This window comes from Aristolochia californica, unplaced genomic scaffold (genome assembly GCF_029961685.1).
Source record: "Aristolochia californica isolate CCGP_79_NKW_82.1479 unplaced genomic scaffold, dmAriCali1.0.hap1 SCAF_6, whole genome shotgun sequence".
NCBI lineage: Eukaryota > Viridiplantae > Streptophyta > Magnoliopsida > Piperales > Aristolochiaceae > Aristolochia > Aristolochia californica.
This window is the reverse complement of record NW_027182257.1, coordinates 1,995,041-2,013,896: the sequence shown is the minus strand read 5'-3', so window position 1 is coordinate 2,013,896 and position 18,856 is coordinate 1,995,041. Positions and strand designations below refer to the sequence as shown.

The following is an 18,856-nucleotide window of genomic DNA, read 5'->3' as shown; positions in this document are numbered from 1 at the left end:
ATAAATTGATTTTTAATCTATTACTTCTTATTTAGATCTTTTTTATAATTTTTTTATTTCTAGTATTAACACAAATACTATAACTCATTTCCCCTCCGTTATTCGTGGTGACACAAATTCAAGAAAATCGTTCAAAGAAAATTTTTCCAATAGGAGATTTTTTGAAAGAAAAATAATTTTCATGTCATTTTATTTATCTAAGGGGCAATATTGAAAATTGAAAGAAAGGGGATGGAACAATATTTATTATTATTCAAAGTAAAATAAAATATATAATTAATCTATTAAATAGTAGATATTGAATTTTACCTTGGGGATATGACTGACATTTAATCTATGGGCCAATATGACCAAAGTTATCGGCTACTTTGTCGGACTTCCGAATCGAGGGATCCCAGCGGAATTATTACACTGTCCCATTATAATAAATAGATGATAAATAGAGGTCTATATTTACAAGAGGACGAAAATTTAAATTCTTTTTCGTCCTTAATTATAATTTCAAGACTCTTACGACGCTTGTCCATTTTTCATTGGCTCTCTCCACGTGCCACCACACGCTTGAGGTATCTTGCGTGAAAACCGTCGGCCAATCTATTAAATAAGTAGGCGGAGACGTGTTTAAATAGAACAGTTGAGAGGACTACGCATTCCAGCTCAGAAAAAGGCTTCTTTTTATTATCTTCACGATCAAACGAACGCCCTGTAGACCGCCTCGCACCGAGCGATTTTCATCCGTTTCAAAAAGGTTAGGGGATTTCCTGTTCTCCTATCGTTTTCTTCTCGATTTTTGCTTAGGTTTGTTATTGGTGTTTCTTGTCTGAGATTCAGTTGTAATGAATTCTGAGTTTAGTTTGACTGGATTTGGTGGTTTTTGGTGATAAGAACTGTTGTGATCGTCGTTCGGAGAGTTGGAGCCTCGTTGTGTGACTTTAGGATTTTGTTGAATTCGGACTTTTGTGATTGCTTGTTTCTGTTTGTTCTAAGCTTTGATTGGATTGCATATGCTGAAGTCTTGACCTGTTTACTTTCATTGTCTGAAGTTATTCATTTTGTATAGGAGAGGACGAAAATTTCTGTAAGATTTAATTTTTTATTGCTTGTAGTGCAAGGTTAGGGTTGTCCAATCCTTTTTATTTTGTTCTTGTTCAGATATTGATTTTTTTGTGTATGCAGTTTACTCTTTTTTTTATCTTTTTTAGTTAATTAATATTTTTTTTATGGTTTTATCTTGGTTGCCATCGAAATTGAATGTCTGTTTTATGTTCTGATTGGGATTGGTTTGAATTTGGTGATTGATTTAAGGAATTCATATGAAATTTATATCTTTTCATGCTTTGCAGGAGTGATGGCAAAGAGCTACTTCAAGGAGGAACACGACCTGGGTATTTTCCTTGGCTGATAGTCCTTGTTTTGTATTTGAGTTGAGTTTCCTAATAATTGTCAACTGATATTTGTTCATGTTGGTTTTTGCTTCCTTGCAGAGAAAAGGCGTGCTGAAGCTGCAAGAATCAGGGAGAAATACCCTGATAGGGTTCCGGTAAAAATAAATTTAACTCTTTTGCATATTTTATCCTTTATAATTGCTTTTATATTGTGTCAGAGGTCACTCTTGCCTAAAGGTGTATTCAGTGTTTTGTCTTGAAGTAATTTTTTTCTTATTTCCCTTTCCTTTTCTGATTTTGCACGTTCCTTATTCTTAATCTGTATAATATTATGTTTCTTTCTTGTTCTTAATTCAAAATCTGGTCATCTGTGCCTTGTTATTCAACTATAGTTACATTGGACGTGATACAGAACTGAGGTCAGGTTTAATCCTTAAAAAATAAGACGTGGAAAGGAAAACAGAATGTTGGACTGTTAAAGAGATGGTCAATGGACTTTGCCATGAGAGTTTATATGGTGCTTCTTTGGTCTTTTTGTTGATTGATGAGAGGTAAAAAAGCATTTGTTGTTATCTGGCGCTTGTCATTGCCGAAACTGTTTACTGTGGTTATTGCACAACTGCTGTGGAGCCTAAGGGAACAATGGTCTTTGGGTGGCAAAATAGCCCATGGTTGCACCATTCTCCTATTGGAAAATTTCAATAAGGAACCGTTTCTTGTGTTACCTGTTCTCCTGCTGCTCATGCTTGAAATGGAGACAGGTGGATGACTAATTGGGGGTGTCAGGGCCTAGAAGATGTACTTTAAAAAAAACACATACGTTCTGTGCTCTTATTAGTTCAATAACTGATAGATAATAGTCCAGAATGGACTATTAAAAAGAATAGAAGTTCATAAAGGGGCTTGCAGATTCAGGTGCAGGCTTCTGTTCGCCTTGACTAGATGCAACTTCTTGATAGGTGTGTGTTGATGCTAGCTGGTCAGTTCATGCCACCATGAAAAAAAAAGAAAATTGATTCTTCTCAATAAAAGGCTATTCATTCATTTATGAAGATATATATGCTTGACTTATTACCTAGAATACTAGTTTCCCATCAGAAAGGATCACATATACCCCTCCAGCTTTTTAACTGTGAAGTACAATGCTTGACTTATTACCTAGATATCTATTTAGCATGTAATATCAGGGGGTACCATTGAGCTGTATTTTAATGAATAAAAAGGAAAATTCCAAGTAAACATGTATCAAGTAAAATGTTTTACTTGAGTGAGGTGTCAACTGATTGCTTTTCCTCTAACTTCTACTTTTTAATATTTCCTATGTCTCTTCTCTTGTTTCACTCTTTTGATGTGGCATTCTTTTAATTAGATCTTGGCACATCATGTTCCTATGAAGCAGATACAGTGTAGTCAGCAATGCATAACAAACAATCTCCCCCTTTGGATTGGATTAATCACTCTGTAATAAATGTTGGTTTCCATGAGAGTTAGACAAGTTGGCATCATATTAGTTATTTCACTAAGTATAGTCTTTGTTTATCAAAATTGATGTCAATGCATATTCAGAAAAAAAGGAAGTCAACAGTGTGTTTCTTATGTCCTAGTTTAGTTTCTTGTTGGTTTGGATTTGGACATTTTCTTTTTGATGAAGACCATAGGTTTTTGACCAGTTGCAGTTTCTAAGGGGGATAACTCTAAATTGATTATCAAAAGGTGATCCAGAGTACTTGATGATTATGTACTATTTTCCTATTTCTACAGTCACAGGCTGATTAGGATATATTAGTGGAGGGCCTGAATTTCTTGTATGAAGAACTCTCAGAGAAGTTGCCTACTTCTCTTAATAGAAACATATTCTAGCTTCTGAGGCTGTCCTTGTATTCATCTTTGTGGGAACCTATAGAATTTTTAGCTAACTCTTTTTAAGGCTTCAATTGATTTGGAGCTAAGTGACCTGCTGTGATGAAAAGTAAACTGCAAAGGGTGTGCCACTTCTTGAAGGTTCACAAGACCCTTCTTGTGTGGTCTTGTTTTGGGTCATGGTCTGTTTAGTTAAGTGTTCAAGATGTCACAAGGTATTTGTTATTGTATCCTTAGGTCTCATTAGGATTCTTGCTTTATTGTTGATAAATAATGAAAGATGAAGTAGCTGGAAATTGGATGTCTCCTTATGAGGCTCTGTCAGGAGAATTTTTTTTTTATGGTTGTGGTTTCAAAAGGTAACATTTCAGTTATTTTTGTGTTTCTTGCAATGAAAATTAGAACAGGGTTTTTTTTTTTTTTAAATCTTCGTGCAGTTTGCAAACCTTTATCATCTAGTATGATGATTTTAAGCTTTGTGCTCTCTTCGTTGTGACTTTTTTATTCTGGAGTCTGTTCTTCTCTCCTTAATAGCAGGAGACGTGAATTGATCATGTTCATCAATTTCTTGTATCTATTTTTGCTTCTGATTCTAAGATATTTTTAGATTTAGGTTTTGCCTCACGTACTTCTAAATTTTGAAAGTCCTTTTTTTTTCCTTTTTCTGTGATCTTTATTGATGTGTATAAAGATGCAAGAGGTGGTTTCTTTTTTCTTTTTCCTTTTTCCTTTTCTACTTACATGTCAATGTCAACGTCATTGTGGAAAGGATTGCATGGTATCCGTTTGGGCAAAATAATCTTCCGCTGTTCTCTGCAGCTCCTGAATGTTTCTTTAAGAACTGTTTAAAAAACACTTAGTAGTCTCTACTTGTGAGAGGCATCGGCCATCATATACGGGGTATTAATGATATTATATGTTTTGTAGTTGCTTGCAGTTTCTATAACTATCAATCAGTATGTTGTGATTGTCTTATATGGTACTCGTGATATTACTTAAATTATACTGCCCTGCCCATATATATATCTATAAAAAAAAGTCCTGATGAAGAAAGTGAAGGAAAGCAATTTCAAGTATTTTATGAAATTTGAAAGCTCGTTTTAAGTTTGTTCCTGTATTCAACAAGTTCGTCTTTGTTGATAGAAAATGTTCAAGGATCATGTCCCGTGTAGTCGTTTTATTAGTTGAGCGCATCTTGGCTTTTCAAGCTTTTCTTCTGGGCACATTCTTATACTAACGTGCATAGTGATTTTTCTTATATTTTTGTTGCGTAGGTGATCGTGGAGAAGGCGGAGAAAAGCGACATTCCTAACATTGATAAGAAAAAGTGAGTACACTTGTTATGTTGAATGCATCGCTGACACAAGTGTCATAGTGTAAAGAGAAAAACTATAGGTAAATGGCAACAGAAAAGAAGAGGATAAGGATATAAAAATGAAATCAGAAAGAAAATGACTTCCTCTGTGCTGATTAACAATTTAGTCTCCGTGTTGTCTGTAAATTTGCGTTTTTTTCTCCAGACAAGGATATATCCTGTAACCCTGTGCTCTCCGTTGTTTGTTATGCCCAAAATTACAGGTATTTAGTCCCAGCTGACTTGACTGTGGGACAATTCGTCTACGTCATTCGCAAAAGGATTAAACTTAGTGCAGAAAAAGCCATCTTCATCTTTGTTGACAATGTTCTCCCTCCCACAGGTCTCCTCCATACATGAATTTTTTTTGTCAGCCTCTTCTCTTTACCCGAAATCTGACAGCAACTGGTGTTTGCTTTTATTGCAGGAGCTATCATGTCCACCATTTATGACGAGAAAAAAGACGAGGATGGATTCCTTTACGTGACTTACAGTGGCGAAAACACTTTCGGATCCCAGAACCCACATTAACACTGAAGTTGAAAACCCTCATTAAGAATTTAGATTTATTTCTCAATATTGTTACCCACTGCTTGTAAAAAAAAACAAAAAAAAAAAAAAACAGAACCTCTCTATCCATAAGTTGTACAGACGTACAGTCCATGAGATTCTGTATATAGCTTTCTAAAGGGGCTCACGTAAGACATCTTCAGACCCTTTATTCTGCTTCATTAATATTATCATATGCTCATAGTTGCTTGCTTCCAAAAATTTGATAAATTTTAATAAACTTCGCTGGTTACTGATTTTCTAATAGCGTCCGATCTCAGCCTCTTATATTTAACCGTTGATTACTGTGTAGTAACTGTTATTGTCAGATATCAGTACTGGGATTCGGCCTATGCAATGCCCAATATCGGTCTAAACGTATCGGGATGGGTATTTATGTCATGCTTAATTAATTATGGTGATTAATTATCCTCTGTATCAGTTATGGGGGACGTCTGGTTAGGCGGATCCGGAATGTCAAACGGCAAGACCGAATCCCGAGCCGGACTTCCTAGGGAACCAGGTCCGGGTTGTCTGGTAAGTTCCGTTCCTACTTCCCATTCTTCTCTTGATATTCATTAAGGAGCAGGTGGGGACTGTACTCCGACGTGGCAAGAGGGGTCACGTCGAGGCCACATGGGATGATCTCCACGTGGCATACACTGGTGCAAGTGACGGCAACGCCATGCGCAGCGGTGTCGCAGATTGTAAGAGCGGCGGCCCCCGCCTTTGCCCACTCTCCTGTCTCCTCCCCCCACTTCCCCCCGTCCCCACCTGTCTCCCCCCTTCTTTCTTCTTCTTCTCTTCCCTTCCCCTTCTGGCAAGCATGTGTTTTGTCTCTTGTGCCGCTGTCTGGGCCAGTTTAGCTTGTCTGTTTCTGATCAGCTTTTAAGAGCTCGGATTTGGTGCGACGCAAGTCGCGTCAATACTATTCACCATTATCCCCCGAGTATCCAGTGACGTTTAAATTAATTCGAAGCACTGGTTTACTGTGAAATACAGAATCTTTTCCTTCTTCTTCTTCTCCTCTTTCTCTTCTTATTCTTTCTTTCTTCTTCTTCTTTTTCGGTCCTACATTTCTTGGGTTTGTTCATTTACTATTAAGCTCCAAGTACTGGTAACTTCTCTGTTGTAGGGTACAGGTTGTTCTCCCACTATACTTCATAAACTCAGCCCAACAGCGGCAAGACAGGGTTGCTTTCTTTCTCTGTCTCGTTGATGAAAACGTTTACAGGTTTGGGAACACAAAAAGCCGCCTGCCTAACTCTCAATAGAGATTAAAGATACAGAGCTTTCTTTGCAATCTGAGATCATTTGTGTTAGTTAATCCATTTGGTTTAGCCGTGGTGTAGCATGTGTACTGTAGGTGAAAGCCTAGACCAGAAGATCCACATTGAAATATTAGATTTTCTGAAAAATAACGCGATGATTTTTATTATTTTGTTTTATAAAGTACTCACTCCCACCCCTGATGCTATGTGGTTATGTTCATGCATTCTTCTTCATTTGATCTTCTAATGTGCAATAACTGTTAGTTTTAAATAGGTTATCTCTATTGATTGGTTCAGACCCACTTAGGATCCCTTCTGTGAGTTTTTTTTTGTTTTGTGAGAGAGGGATAAGCTTTTTGTGAAGTTTTTCATGCATGGTGGCACTGCTTCGTGCTGGAAAACTCGTCTCTTTAAAAAGAAAAAGAAAAAAACTAATAATTCAAAATGGTGATGACGGCTGATTTAACAGTTTCCACCATCGAAAAATCAGTAACGTATGCGAACTCTCTAGACATTTGACTTCATCTGTGACATTCCATGTTTCGTTTATAGTGCAGCATCTCTTACAAATTCATGGCAGACAAGGTTTTCTCTGCACGCAGTCATGGAGCAACATCTCAGTATGAGATAGAATCAGGGTTGGTCGTTCACAAGAGACATGCAATTGATCCTCTGAGATTTCCTGTCTTGTATCTCGGGATGAGATGCTTACGAATGGATATCAGCGATTCCATCCATGTTGAGCTAGTCATGGGGTTGATCCTTTTAATCACAAGAGAATGATGAATAAGTTCTGATATGATTAGTAGTTCTCTTCATCCTCTTAATATGATTTGAGGGAACCAACACAGTGCCAATGGCTGGTAAGTTCTGAGCCTAGAGTGAGATTAGTGAGTGTGAAAGATGGTTAAAACAAACAAGTATGTTCCAACCTTTTCACTTAAAATAATGAAAATGGTTTCCAATTTTCGAAGAGTAATGTGGGCAAGTGCAACAAACACGGAGCCACAAGCCATGCAAGAGGAAGATCTAGCAGTAGGACTTCCTCGATTTGATCAAATAGCAGGCTCAAGCTTTCCTGTTTTTGTTTCTTATTTTCTGCTGTTATTATACAGTCTCCTTTTCTCTCTCTCTCTGCGTCTATATATTTACCTAGGCTTTTGAATGTCTCCTCTTTCGCTTATGGAGGCTGGACAGAGGGGGTCATCCATATCTCCATTTCTCTTTCTTCATATCTACATCACTCACGCAGTTGCATGTTCTCTTACTACCTACATTTAATGCCTTCTCCGTCTACAAATACTCTTGTCTGAAGCCTCTATTTTCCAAGCATACAGATCTCTCCTCTTCGTCCTCAACCTCCGTCACCATAAGCTACACCAGCTTTTTCTAGTACCCTCGACATGTCTTCTCTTGTCCTTCTTTTTCTTCTCTTCTCTCTGTCCGTTAATGCATGCACGGGAGCACGCCTCCTAAGCTTCGTCGGCACCAAGGTTGGTGCAAAATCAGCTGCAACTCTAAGGTTTCCTTCTGTTATTGTATGTAATCATGTAATAACATCAAACTGGTTTTATCATTGGTGCAGGATTTTAAGAAGGTGGAGCTTCATAGCCATCTGTCCTCATCGCAGAAACTTCACCAGGTTGATGAAAATCAAGCAGCGGGGGTAAAAGCGGTCGTCCAAGGAGAAACCCGGGTTGGTGCAACTGTCGAGAAGAAGACAAAAGATGCGGAAGATCTTCCGAGCAAGATTGAAGTGACGGCAGAAACGAGTAGCATGTCAGGTGTCGTTCGAACTCAGTCCCTTGTTACAGTTTCATGGAGAATACCTCGGGGAAAAGAGAGAGATCACCACCCGGGGTTTAACGTAGACTACTCTCCACCCAAGACTCATCCTCCCTCCCACAACTAAACCTCTCTTAGACTCTCATCACTTCTCCACCGCTTTTGATATCCTTTTCTCTCTAACTCACCTCTGACACCATCTATCCACCAAAAGATACATGGAATGAAGAGAAGAACTAGCACTGTAACGGAGGTTTTCTATACTGGCTACCTGCAAGCATAACACAAACAGCTGTAACATAATCCCTGGACTGTTGCTCTGTATTTATGGTTTTCTATACTGCTACTCTCAGTGATGCTACAAAGAATCCATTGTTATTGATGATGATGTGCTTGTTTTTTTGTCTTCTACCTCTGGTACTAGTCCTGTTAGGGTTTATTGATACTGATGGGGATGTGCAGGGAATGAGTATGAAATGTCGTCTTCTGATGTGGGTTTGCAAGAGGCAACAGAATTAGAGGTAACTGCACCAATCTTTTCTGTTTCCATTTGAAAAGGAAGAGAGGTACTAGTGGTAGTTGTTATGGAGTAAATTCTAGGTGGTAGCAGAACTACTGAACAAAACCTTGTGGCCCCGTTTCTACCATCGTGTCCTGGTTGAAGGTGGCAGGGGCAGATGGTCTCCACGTGCATGCATGCATCTGTATGCCAGTGGAACACGAGCTTGTACGTGATAACACAAGTGTATTCACCTCTAGGTTGCAGAAATGCATCAGTACTGTAACATGTTACTATGTGTCTGTGTAGGGAACGGGGAGGCGGCTAGGAAGTAGGTCCGATGTCGGCAACGTTGACGTTGCCGATGAAGAAAGTAGAGAGTCTAGCGGAAGTGGTGTCGTCGCCGGTGTGTTTTCGCGGGACTACGAGCAACCCCAGCGGAAACCTCCGATTCACAACTGATCTTCGATGAGCATTTCGTTGTTTGTGGTGGAGATTTAGGTAATTTATTCGTCGGAGTTGCAGTTTTCAAGGTGCGAGCATTAATGGAGGATGGCCCTCCAATATTGAGAAACGCATATTTACATGATTGTGAACAAGAAAAAGGAGAAACATAAGACGTGGGTTTGTTGGTACAGCATGTAGGATGTGGTCGGTGGTTGTTCATAAATGAAGAAGGCAGTTATCGGTTATCTACACTTTCTGTTGCTCCTCTGAGATATTACAGAGCTGCAGACTCCGGTTCCTTCCCATGTGCAGTCTGTAAAACCCTATCAATCCCTCTCTTCTCCTCGGTATTTAACTATGAATCTCCAAAGTCTGGAAAAGTTATCTGCTTTCAGTTATTGCCTGGTGATGTTCTTCTGCCATTGATACTGATACTAACATGAGCCAAACTCATTTAACAACACGTTGTTCATCGCTAGATGATAATTTAAGACGATTCGACTGATAATGACAATGAACTTTCCTAAAGTCCGAAACTGAAAGATCAGGCCAGGGATAATTAATATTCTCGCCTTGGCCGGTGAACGCTTGAAAGATTTACAAAGCTAAATGGTTTGAATTCTCTCAGTAGTTGGGCATGCACAGAAGCCACGACGTCCTGGTTAATGTTTGAAAGACCTTTCTGAACAACCACACAAACGTGGGTTAATTGCAGAGGAATGATGTCCACATGCATTCGCTCACCAACCCAAATGTCTTGCCGAAAACAGAACCAATGGATCACCATAATGACAACCGACAATGACAATCTCATCGTCTAGCATTTTCATGCTCATTCCACAGACACAGAGATTCACCGTTTTCTTGGACCTGCAATTTTTTTTCATTCAAGATTATCCTTTTCAGTAACTGAGAATTGTAGTCAAACACTGACACTGTAGAAACTTTCATGAAACACGAGCCCAGTTTTATATTATTCCAAGGAATGACCAAAGCTGTAGTCACTGGATTCAAAGCTTAACCATCGACAATGGCTGCTGCAATATCGAGAATGTCTCCCAGTTTTAATTAGTTAATAACCATATCTCGAGAAACAAGACTATAATGGAAAACCAGAACTGCTGCTCCAAGAAAAACAAACATCCCAAACTCAAGTTCCTAAAAGCAGAAACGTCGAGCCAGGGACAGTCCGATTCCCGGCGTGAGGTTCAACCGTTGGGAGTGGATCATGCCAGCTTCGTCCAGACAAGCTCCATGGCACTACGTCTTCTGAATCCACTTTGTGACATTCTCTTTTTCTGGGACAATCAATTGCTGCTGCAGTTGACCACTAAAGGTTTGGTAAAATTAATGAATTGGAGTGTTCGGATCCCCAGTTTCAGATCGACCTCACCACCTCCCAGCCAAAAGAAATCTGGGTCCAGCTTCGAGATCGATTCATCCAGTATTACCTGCAATAAACCCAATGAAGCTCTGTTCTTTTAAAAATAAAATAATGTTCATACTACATTAGTGACAAGATTTGTTATTCATACACGGGGAGTACAGCTAATACATGTTCAATCATGTCGTATGATTTGGAGTCATCCACTCTTGATTGGTGGAATTTAAGCATGCAGGAGACAAGAAATCAATACAGCCTTTTCATCTGTGGACCCGGCCACAAGGTAGAGGAAGAACAAGTAATTTATTGTGGAAAAAGAAAAATCAACAAAGTAACAAGACCTGAGAGCCTGTAGGCAATCTAAACGAAAAAATCATGAATCTGTGTATGAATTGGAAGAGGAGGAAGAATAAGAGCATAAAGTTAGTGTGAAAAAGGTACATTGGTCATTTCCAACATGGTATGCATAATAGAAAACAAAACAAAAACAGAACACGTAACAGGAAGTGGAAACAAGAAGCATAAAGAAACAAATTAAGAAACTTTTTTAAAATTTTGAAATGCTAAAGAAATACACAAGAAACTATGAAAAACAGGAAAAGGAAACAAGAACCAAAAAAAAAGCGAGTTTTTTAAAGAAATGTAAAAGAATGAGATGAATTTTTTCATAATGTTATAAAATTGACACTTGATCCATTATAATCACAATGATGTGTCTCTATTTTATCATTATTGACTTAACCTAATTAAACAACTTATTTGAAAATTTGTTTTAAACCATTCACTTTTAGAACAACATAAACATACACGGTTTTATGGGTCACATGTTAAAGTTTTTAGTAAATTTTGTAAGAATTTTCTTTAAGTTTTTTAAATAATTCCAAGAAAACCTAAGAAGTTTGGTTTCATACCATGTTCCTATAGCTATAATTTAACCTGATGAAGAAAATTGTGGAAGAACTTTACACAGAAAATAGACAACACACAAGAGGTTTAAATTTTTTTACTACCTGAGGTTGGTTGTAATCAAATAGCTAGCTTGGTGAAAAAAAAAAATTCATACCGACACTTTTTGACATTCAAAGGAATTCAGATTACTTTGCCATATGTCCATGCAAAGTGGTACAAATTATCCAGATATAATCTCCATAGAAGACAACAATATCGGGAACAGGTAAAGATGCTCAGGCAGGAAAAGAAAGCAAAGGGGAGGGGGGGAGGGTTCATATGTTGCAAATTAGCAATGCATAAGAACAATGGTTAAACATAAAACCACTCTATACAATGCAGACAGTCTAGTAAAAAGCAGAGGTTAAAATCCAAGACTGGACAATCCACATGGCTCTTAAGCATAAGTATCACTTCAAGAAGGACAGAGCAATAAGGTGATGTTGCCTGAAATGGATGGGCAGAGGACAAGAATGCTACAACTTTAGGAAACGCAAAATGCTGCTGGTCAAATATCTGTCAAGTGCCCAGCTAATAACGAAGATACATGGGGTCCAACAAATTCATACATGTCGGAAATTCCTCTCCTTCTCCAACATTTGAGAGAAGTACATGTTTCCAGGGAAGAGCAGAGGTTCAAACAGAAGGAACTGAAGAATTAAAAAATTTTCAGCTTGTTTTGCTCTTGCTTCATAAATTTCTAGGAATATTTTCTGACGTATATCTGAAATTACAAGCTTATCTCTATATGATTTGCTTTTCATTTTCCTTCATACAGAATGTGAGTATCACAACCTTCCGAATAAGAATCCTCAGTTTCATTTACTAAAAATTTCGTATTAATTTAAAAAACAAATTGATAATTCATGAAGACTCAAGTTGCTGATTCAATTTTCATTTAACACCTAAAATCCATATTTCACAAATTGAATTATCATTGTTATTCTTCCTATTATTACAATTTTTGGGGGAGAAGAACGGGATAGAGCATTGATATAAAAAAGAAATTTAGGTTGCACATTATTACAAGAAGAATAAGATTACTCATGTGCTCTAATATATATAGCTGGCTTCAGTTTATAAGTTTGTTGAAAAATTACAAAAACTAATTTGACACTAGTTTATACGATATATGTAGCAAAGGCAGCATAAGATCATGTGAGTCATTGGATTATTTTGAGCAATCAATGGTTTCAGATTACAGATTAATGAATGACTGCTGAGTATGACAAACTAGCAATTGCTGGGAAACAAGTACTTCTAATCTATCACCTTTGGACCTAATTGCATCTGATGCTATCTGTGTTTAGAGAGGGGGAGAGAGAGAGAAAGCAAAAAAACAAAATCAATGAAAAGATCATGTAAATAACTTTCCGTTAGAACTGAAAACATTTGAACTCACAATAAAGGAAGCTCATCTAGATGGTCTTTATATTATTTTGTTCCTTACTTTTGATGACAACAGCTCATGACCAATTATGCAAAACAAGTTTAGACAGATTACCGGAATATCTGTGTTCATGCCAATACACGTCACTCCATTGTGCTCATATCCAGTAAGTTTTGCTGACTCCTCTTCAGGTGCAAGCCTCACTGTAAAGTAACAGCATCTCAGACATTTAAAGGAGCCTACAATGTTATTCTGTACACTATAATTTTGCTCAAAAAGGAACAAGATGGAATGCATAGCATCATCAATAGTTACATTTGCTAAAAAAGAAACAGACAACAAAGCAGTGTAAAAAGTGTGAAACTTAGAGAGAGAAAGAGACAAGGACCAGAAGCTCTGAATGAGCACGATCCCCAATGCTGCTTATTAGCCTTAGATAACAAATTACAAAATGAGAAAAATTCCTCTCTTACATAATAACTCCCATTCTTCTCTTCCTATGAATATTATAATTTGTACATAGATTAAATCAAACATGCTGAACAAGATAGTGCCATAATATAAACTATCCGATCATATAAAATGACCAAAATACCCTTGTCACAGAAGGTCCAGCATGTGAGCGAGATGGTTATTGCTGATTTTCTTACTCCCCCTCAAGCTGGAACATATATATCCATAAGGCCCAGTTTGTCATAGAAGATCATGAATTCACACTTTTTATAAAAATAGCTCCAAGTTGAATAGTTGATCAAACATATAGGGTGATCACTTTTTTTTTATAACATCTTTGACAAAATGGCAATCCACCTCTATGTGTTTTGTTCTCTCATGAAAAACTAGATTGCTGGCAATAAATATAGCGGTCTGGTTATCACAAAACATAGTCATAACTTTCTTCTGATGAAAAGCCTAACCCCCTAAATACCCATCTCACCGACATGAGCTCGCTAACAATATGAGTCATAGCTCTGTATTCCGCTTCTAAGCTAGATCTAACTACCATATTCCGCTTCTTACTCTTCCAGCTGATTAAGTTGCCACCTAGAAAGACACAATAGCCTACAGTTGATTTCTTGTCTAGCTTTGACCCGGCGTAGTTTGCTTAAGAGAAACCTCAAATTTCAAGTGACCACTACTTTTAAAGAAAAGACCTTTCCATGGTGCTCCCTTGAGATATCTCAGCATCCTCTGAGTTGCTTCGAGATGGATCTTCCATAAACTGGCTTACTATGCACACTACAAAAGATATATCCGGGTGCGTAACTATGAGCATAACTTACTATCTCTCTCACGCATGGAACCAATCATCCTCTTCGTCACGAGGACCTGAAATAGACAATGAGTAGGATAAAACGTCAGAAAACAATTCATAGACTTAGTTAACTGGCTCACAAACAACAAATTTAAGGAAAATTTAGGAACTAGTAAAGTAGATTGAGGAGACAAAAAGGGTGTAAGGATAACAGTATCAACACCCTGAACTGAGGAAACAAACCCATCAACTAAGTTTATTTGTTTTATACAAGAGAAAACAAAGATGGCATACCTAACATGTGAGTAGTAGCTCCGAAATCGATAACCCAGGTAGGAGAAGAAGACAGATGGAGAGAGGAAATATTTGAAGTGGCCATAGTAGTAGTAGAAGTAGGAGCATGAATAATGGCTGCCGAAGGTGAACCAATTGATAATTGAGCTAGGCATTGCATAATTTGGTGTTGTTGCTGAAATAGTTGTTGTACCTCATCAACTCCCCCCTGAAGGGACAAGGGCAACAACCTTTGATACTGTTCCACTGGTTTCATGACTAGTAGAGTTTGCCCAAGTAGGTTTTCGAAATATTATCCAGCACCTATTAGAGTAATGGTTAGTTCATCCACAATGGACACTTCCTCTAGGACTTACCATCACCTCTGCCTCGACTTCTACTTGAACTGTCTCTACCTCTACCTCTCCCAGACTTATCCCGCCTCGAGATGAGTCTATTGAGCTAGAACTAGGTCCAAAGTATTAAGTGCAATAACATCTGTCATGTTACCCTCTTTTTCTTTGGATACCCAAAGTTATTTCTGCCCTCACAATTCTATTGAGAGTAGTGGGTAACGAGGGCACCTCTTCTGAAGCTAGGATTTGTGCCTTAATACTGTCAAACTCACTACCTAGACCATCAAGGAACTTCGCAACCAGTAGCTAGTTCTATTATTTCCTCAATTCCTACTCATCTGTAGTGAAAGGATGATACACACTAATTTATTGCCAGAGTCCCACAAATGCATGGTAATATTGTGTAACTATTTTATTATCCCTTTTGAGATCAAATAAATTGGTGTAAAATTAATAAAATTTGGATAAGTTGCTTTCTTGAGCATATAACTGTTAGGAATTAGACGCCCTAATTCCAAACTAACAAGATCAATAATAATAAACATAGAAGAAGGAAAAAACAAACACAAAAAAAACTATAAGATTTAAACAGGTTCGTCTCAAAATGAGACTACGTCTTGTCTTCCGCCGCTGCAGTAATCTACTATGAAGATGAAATAATTTACAAGAGAGATTACACAGACTTATATGTGTTGTTTTTCTCTAACCTCTCTCGACCGCAACTGATGCTGCTCGGATGATAAAACTCTAATAGCAGCAGCCCAAATATAAAGAGGAAACTAGGGCAACCGAGATACAAGAGTAAAACTCCCAAACTACCCTTAATGAAACAAGAGTTGATCTGGCTCAATTGAGATAATTCTGTCTCGTCAACTTCTCATAAGTCATAAACATAACATCTTTACCATTAGATCCACCCATATCTCTAAATGGAACATAAACTTCAGCCAAATCAACCATAGAATAAGTATAGAGTCACTAAAAAATTCAACTTCAATACCCAAACACTTTTGCAAATTCCAATGATGTGGGCCTCACTTAGATAAAATTAGGGTTAGGGCAGAAAGGAGATGTGCGCAAGTAGTATGTGCTTAAATCAACACCATATAACAATTAGATAGAAATTTTTTTCAAGAATAGACCACAAATAGGGCTAACATCAGCTAAGGCAATCTTTCATAGACTTATATGATGGGGTCTTAAGAGGTTTTTTTTTTTTTTTTTGAATGTTGATTCCCACATGCTATATCCAATACCTTTGATACGCCATGAACCTAAGATCTCACATTAAAAACTACCACATTTCACCTTTGAGTTAAAGGGGTTTCATGTGTTTTGAAACAAGAGATTTGTTCCTTGTCATTCTTGTTGGATAAGTCGAACTTTATCACAGTTGTTTACTAATCAAGAACTAGAGACAACATGCCCTGACCCAATGAGCTATTATTGTGGCCTGCATTGCAGACAAGACCATCACTTCTTCATTGTCATAACTAAGAGATGGATAATTGTAAAGATATGGACCATGTAGTGAGGGATCAGTTTGGCCAAGAATTTTTTTTATAAAAACGAACAAATTGACAAAAATTATAATGATAGGGGCTCCGACAATATCTTAGAGGAAAATTCATTTAGCTGACAGTGATATAGTTAATAGTTGAGTTAAGGCTCAGAGTATGATTATGATGATGAATAATTTGATGTAGGAAAGGACCTTCCGTTGCTGTTCAATGACAATTGCTAACTGGGGTACATACACAAATTCACAAACTGTGGGAACATCCTTTCCAATGATCCCAAAAGAATATAAATCATTAAACTCTTAAAGGGGTTTCCAAATGGACCTTTGTGCTTTACCAAAATATCAGAAAAAGATAACAACAAAATGTTGTCCTTCTTCGAAAATGAGGTACTAGTTTTTCTTTTCGTTCATTTAGTTCTTCTGAAGAGTTGAAGTAAAAAATAAAAATGAAAACTTATTTCACATGAGAATAATGAAAACTTACTTATTTCAAGTAATATTTGTTTGATTACTGCTAAAATCTCCTACAATAATTTCGATGGAGAAAAATTAATTGTGTTTACATAGTTTGCTCATGTTGCAACTACATTTTTCACAGACATCTACAGCAACATCTGGGCCATGTCACATATTTATACGGACAAAATAATTGAACGAATTATTCAGCAACACAACTAAACTTTGGTGTCAGGAAACAAAGAACTTACTGTTGAATCTCTTCTTCGGTATCTTTCCGTTGTTAAGTGAGTAGAGAAAGTTTTTCACATTTTCAGCATTAAGTCGAGATGTGTACTGAAACAAAGAACCACAATTACGAGATAATTGACTAAGCCAGTTACGACAAAAAATAATATGTGAAATAAGACGCGCGATCATTGCCTGAATAACAACGATATAGTACTTCGAATTGTTGCGATCGCTGCAGTCATTCACGCTAGCATGGGCTTGAGTGTTTACCTGCACAGGAAACGAAAGAAACTCACAACCATGATTAGAGGCCCCAACCATTTTAAGAAAAACTCGTACACAATTAGCAAGTCTACCCCGTAACAAAGATTGCACTGAAGCTGTTCGATAGAATTCCTATGAAAAGTAAATATTAAGAACCTATACCATTACTATGCTCTTGCAGAGATGGTCGATGCTAGAGGCGCCAAGAACATCTCTTCTGTACTCAAGGGGCATGTCGTAGTAATCAGAGGGGACCCTCTTGAATAAAAAATCTCGAACTCCACCAGCTTTGAGTATGGCGGATAGGCGCGATTCTGTGCTACCGCTGTTGCAGACATTGTCAGATTGGTGATGAGAAGAGATGGCGAGACCAGAGAGCTGCTGAGGTAAAAGAGAGCGTTCGAGTTCTGCTATTTGTTGGAGGATACGTTTCTGCCTCTCTTCCAGCTCCCCCAACGAATCCATGGTCTCCTCCCCTCTCTCTCTCTCTCTCTCTCTTTCTCTTCTCCCCAAACGCACGAGATTAGTTTCTACATCGGCGGTGTGAAAGACTATTTCTACACGCAGAGCCACTGAGACTGCAACAGATGGCCGATTCTCCTTTCGACTAATGGTGGCGTTCAGATATTTTTATTGTTCATGTGGACCCAGATGATAACACGCGACCGATGCGAATTGCACTCTCGCAGGCCCCTGTTACTTCAAAGGCCGTCGTGACTCATTTCCCGCCAAAAAGACGGGGGAAAATTCTGGCAGCTCAAGGAGGGAGAAACTGGAAGGGAGCTTTGGAGATCGAAATGGATGAAAAGCAAGCTCGTGCTTGTTTCGATTATCTTATGGCTTTCAACGATCGGTTTATTCTCGAGCTCCAAGAGCTCGTTATTGCCCGCAACAGCAAGACGAGACTTTTTTCAAACGTCAACATTTTTCCAAAAATTATTAGTTTGATTCTCAACCATTCTCTCAGTATATCCCTCGGTGGCGGTTACTAATCTCCCGGCCATTGATACTGCTGTGACAGGTCTGGAGTATCAGATTCAAGCAATAAAAGAGCGGGTTCTAGAAGAAATGGAGGCCATTCCCAAGGCTAAAGGCTTGCAGTTTTCCTTTTGATTTGTTTATGAACTTTTTTTCGTCATTAATGAACTGATTTTCCACTTCTTGATTCAGAAACTCATTGAGCTGTCGGCGCCCTAGCAAAAGAAATTGGAGCATATAATTGCTTATCTTCCATCTGATTTGCAGGAATGTGTAGCGGTCTCAAATCATAATTCAGAAATTTATATCTATTGGTTCAGTTTGTTGCAGCAACTACCTACGCGAATCTCCCACTGTGTGGCGTAGCCATTAGTGTTGCCTAAAGAAGGAGAAGAAAGTAGAACACCTCCACTGATGATATAACAAAATATAGCAAGATCACTATATTTTATAATAACATAGCTTAATTTTATAATTCATGTGACCTTTGAAGTACTGAGTTAAGAAACTCTTAAGCTCTCTGACTAATATCTGATCAAATTAGCGTTGGAGTTTTTATCTTTTTATTGGAAAAAACTACTAGTACTCAGTATAAAATTAAGAACTTCACATTATCACTTCCATAATTACCTCTTCACTTGTGTAAGCA

General features: G+C 37.9%; 3 protein-coding genes across 3 annotated transcripts; 2 read left to right on the top strand and 1 right to left on the bottom strand.

The window, feature by feature from the left end:
• Window positions 1-644: 644 nt before the first annotated feature.
• On the top strand, window positions 645-5,226 carry LOC137934052 (autophagy-related protein 8f). The gene is made up of 6 exons (XM_068778249.1): window positions 645-748; window positions 1,344-1,385; window positions 1,485-1,540; window positions 4,520-4,572; window positions 4,824-4,942; window positions 5,027-5,226. Exons 2-6 carry the CDS (start codon window positions 1,349-1,351, stop codon window positions 5,128-5,130), a joined length of 369 nt encoding a protein of 122 aa, XP_068634350.1. The 5' UTR covers window positions 645-748; window positions 1,344-1,348; the 3' UTR covers window positions 5,131-5,226.
• A 2,596-nt stretch (window positions 5,227-7,822) lies between these two features.
• Window positions 7,823-9,476, top strand: LOC137934290 (uncharacterized). Its single transcript, XM_068778573.1, has 4 exons — window positions 7,823-7,912; window positions 8,005-8,203; window positions 8,667-8,725; window positions 9,013-9,476. The coding sequence occupies exons 1-4, from the start codon at window positions 7,823-7,825 to the stop codon at window positions 9,163-9,165; spliced, it is 501 nt and encodes a 166-aa protein (XP_068634674.1). The 3' UTR covers window positions 9,166-9,476.
• Window positions 9,477-10,095: 619 nt separating this feature from the next.
• On the bottom strand, window positions 10,096-17,777 carry LOC137935037 (uncharacterized). Its single transcript, XM_068779673.1, has 5 exons — window positions 17,392-17,777; window positions 17,158-17,235; window positions 16,986-17,070; window positions 12,987-13,075; window positions 10,096-10,601 (listed from the first exon to the last, which is right to left on the bottom strand). Exons 1-5 carry the CDS (start codon window positions 17,692-17,694, stop codon window positions 10,458-10,460), a joined length of 699 nt encoding a protein of 232 aa, XP_068635774.1. The 5' UTR covers window positions 17,695-17,777; the 3' UTR covers window positions 10,096-10,457.
• Window positions 17,778-18,856: the final 1,079 nt, after the last annotated feature.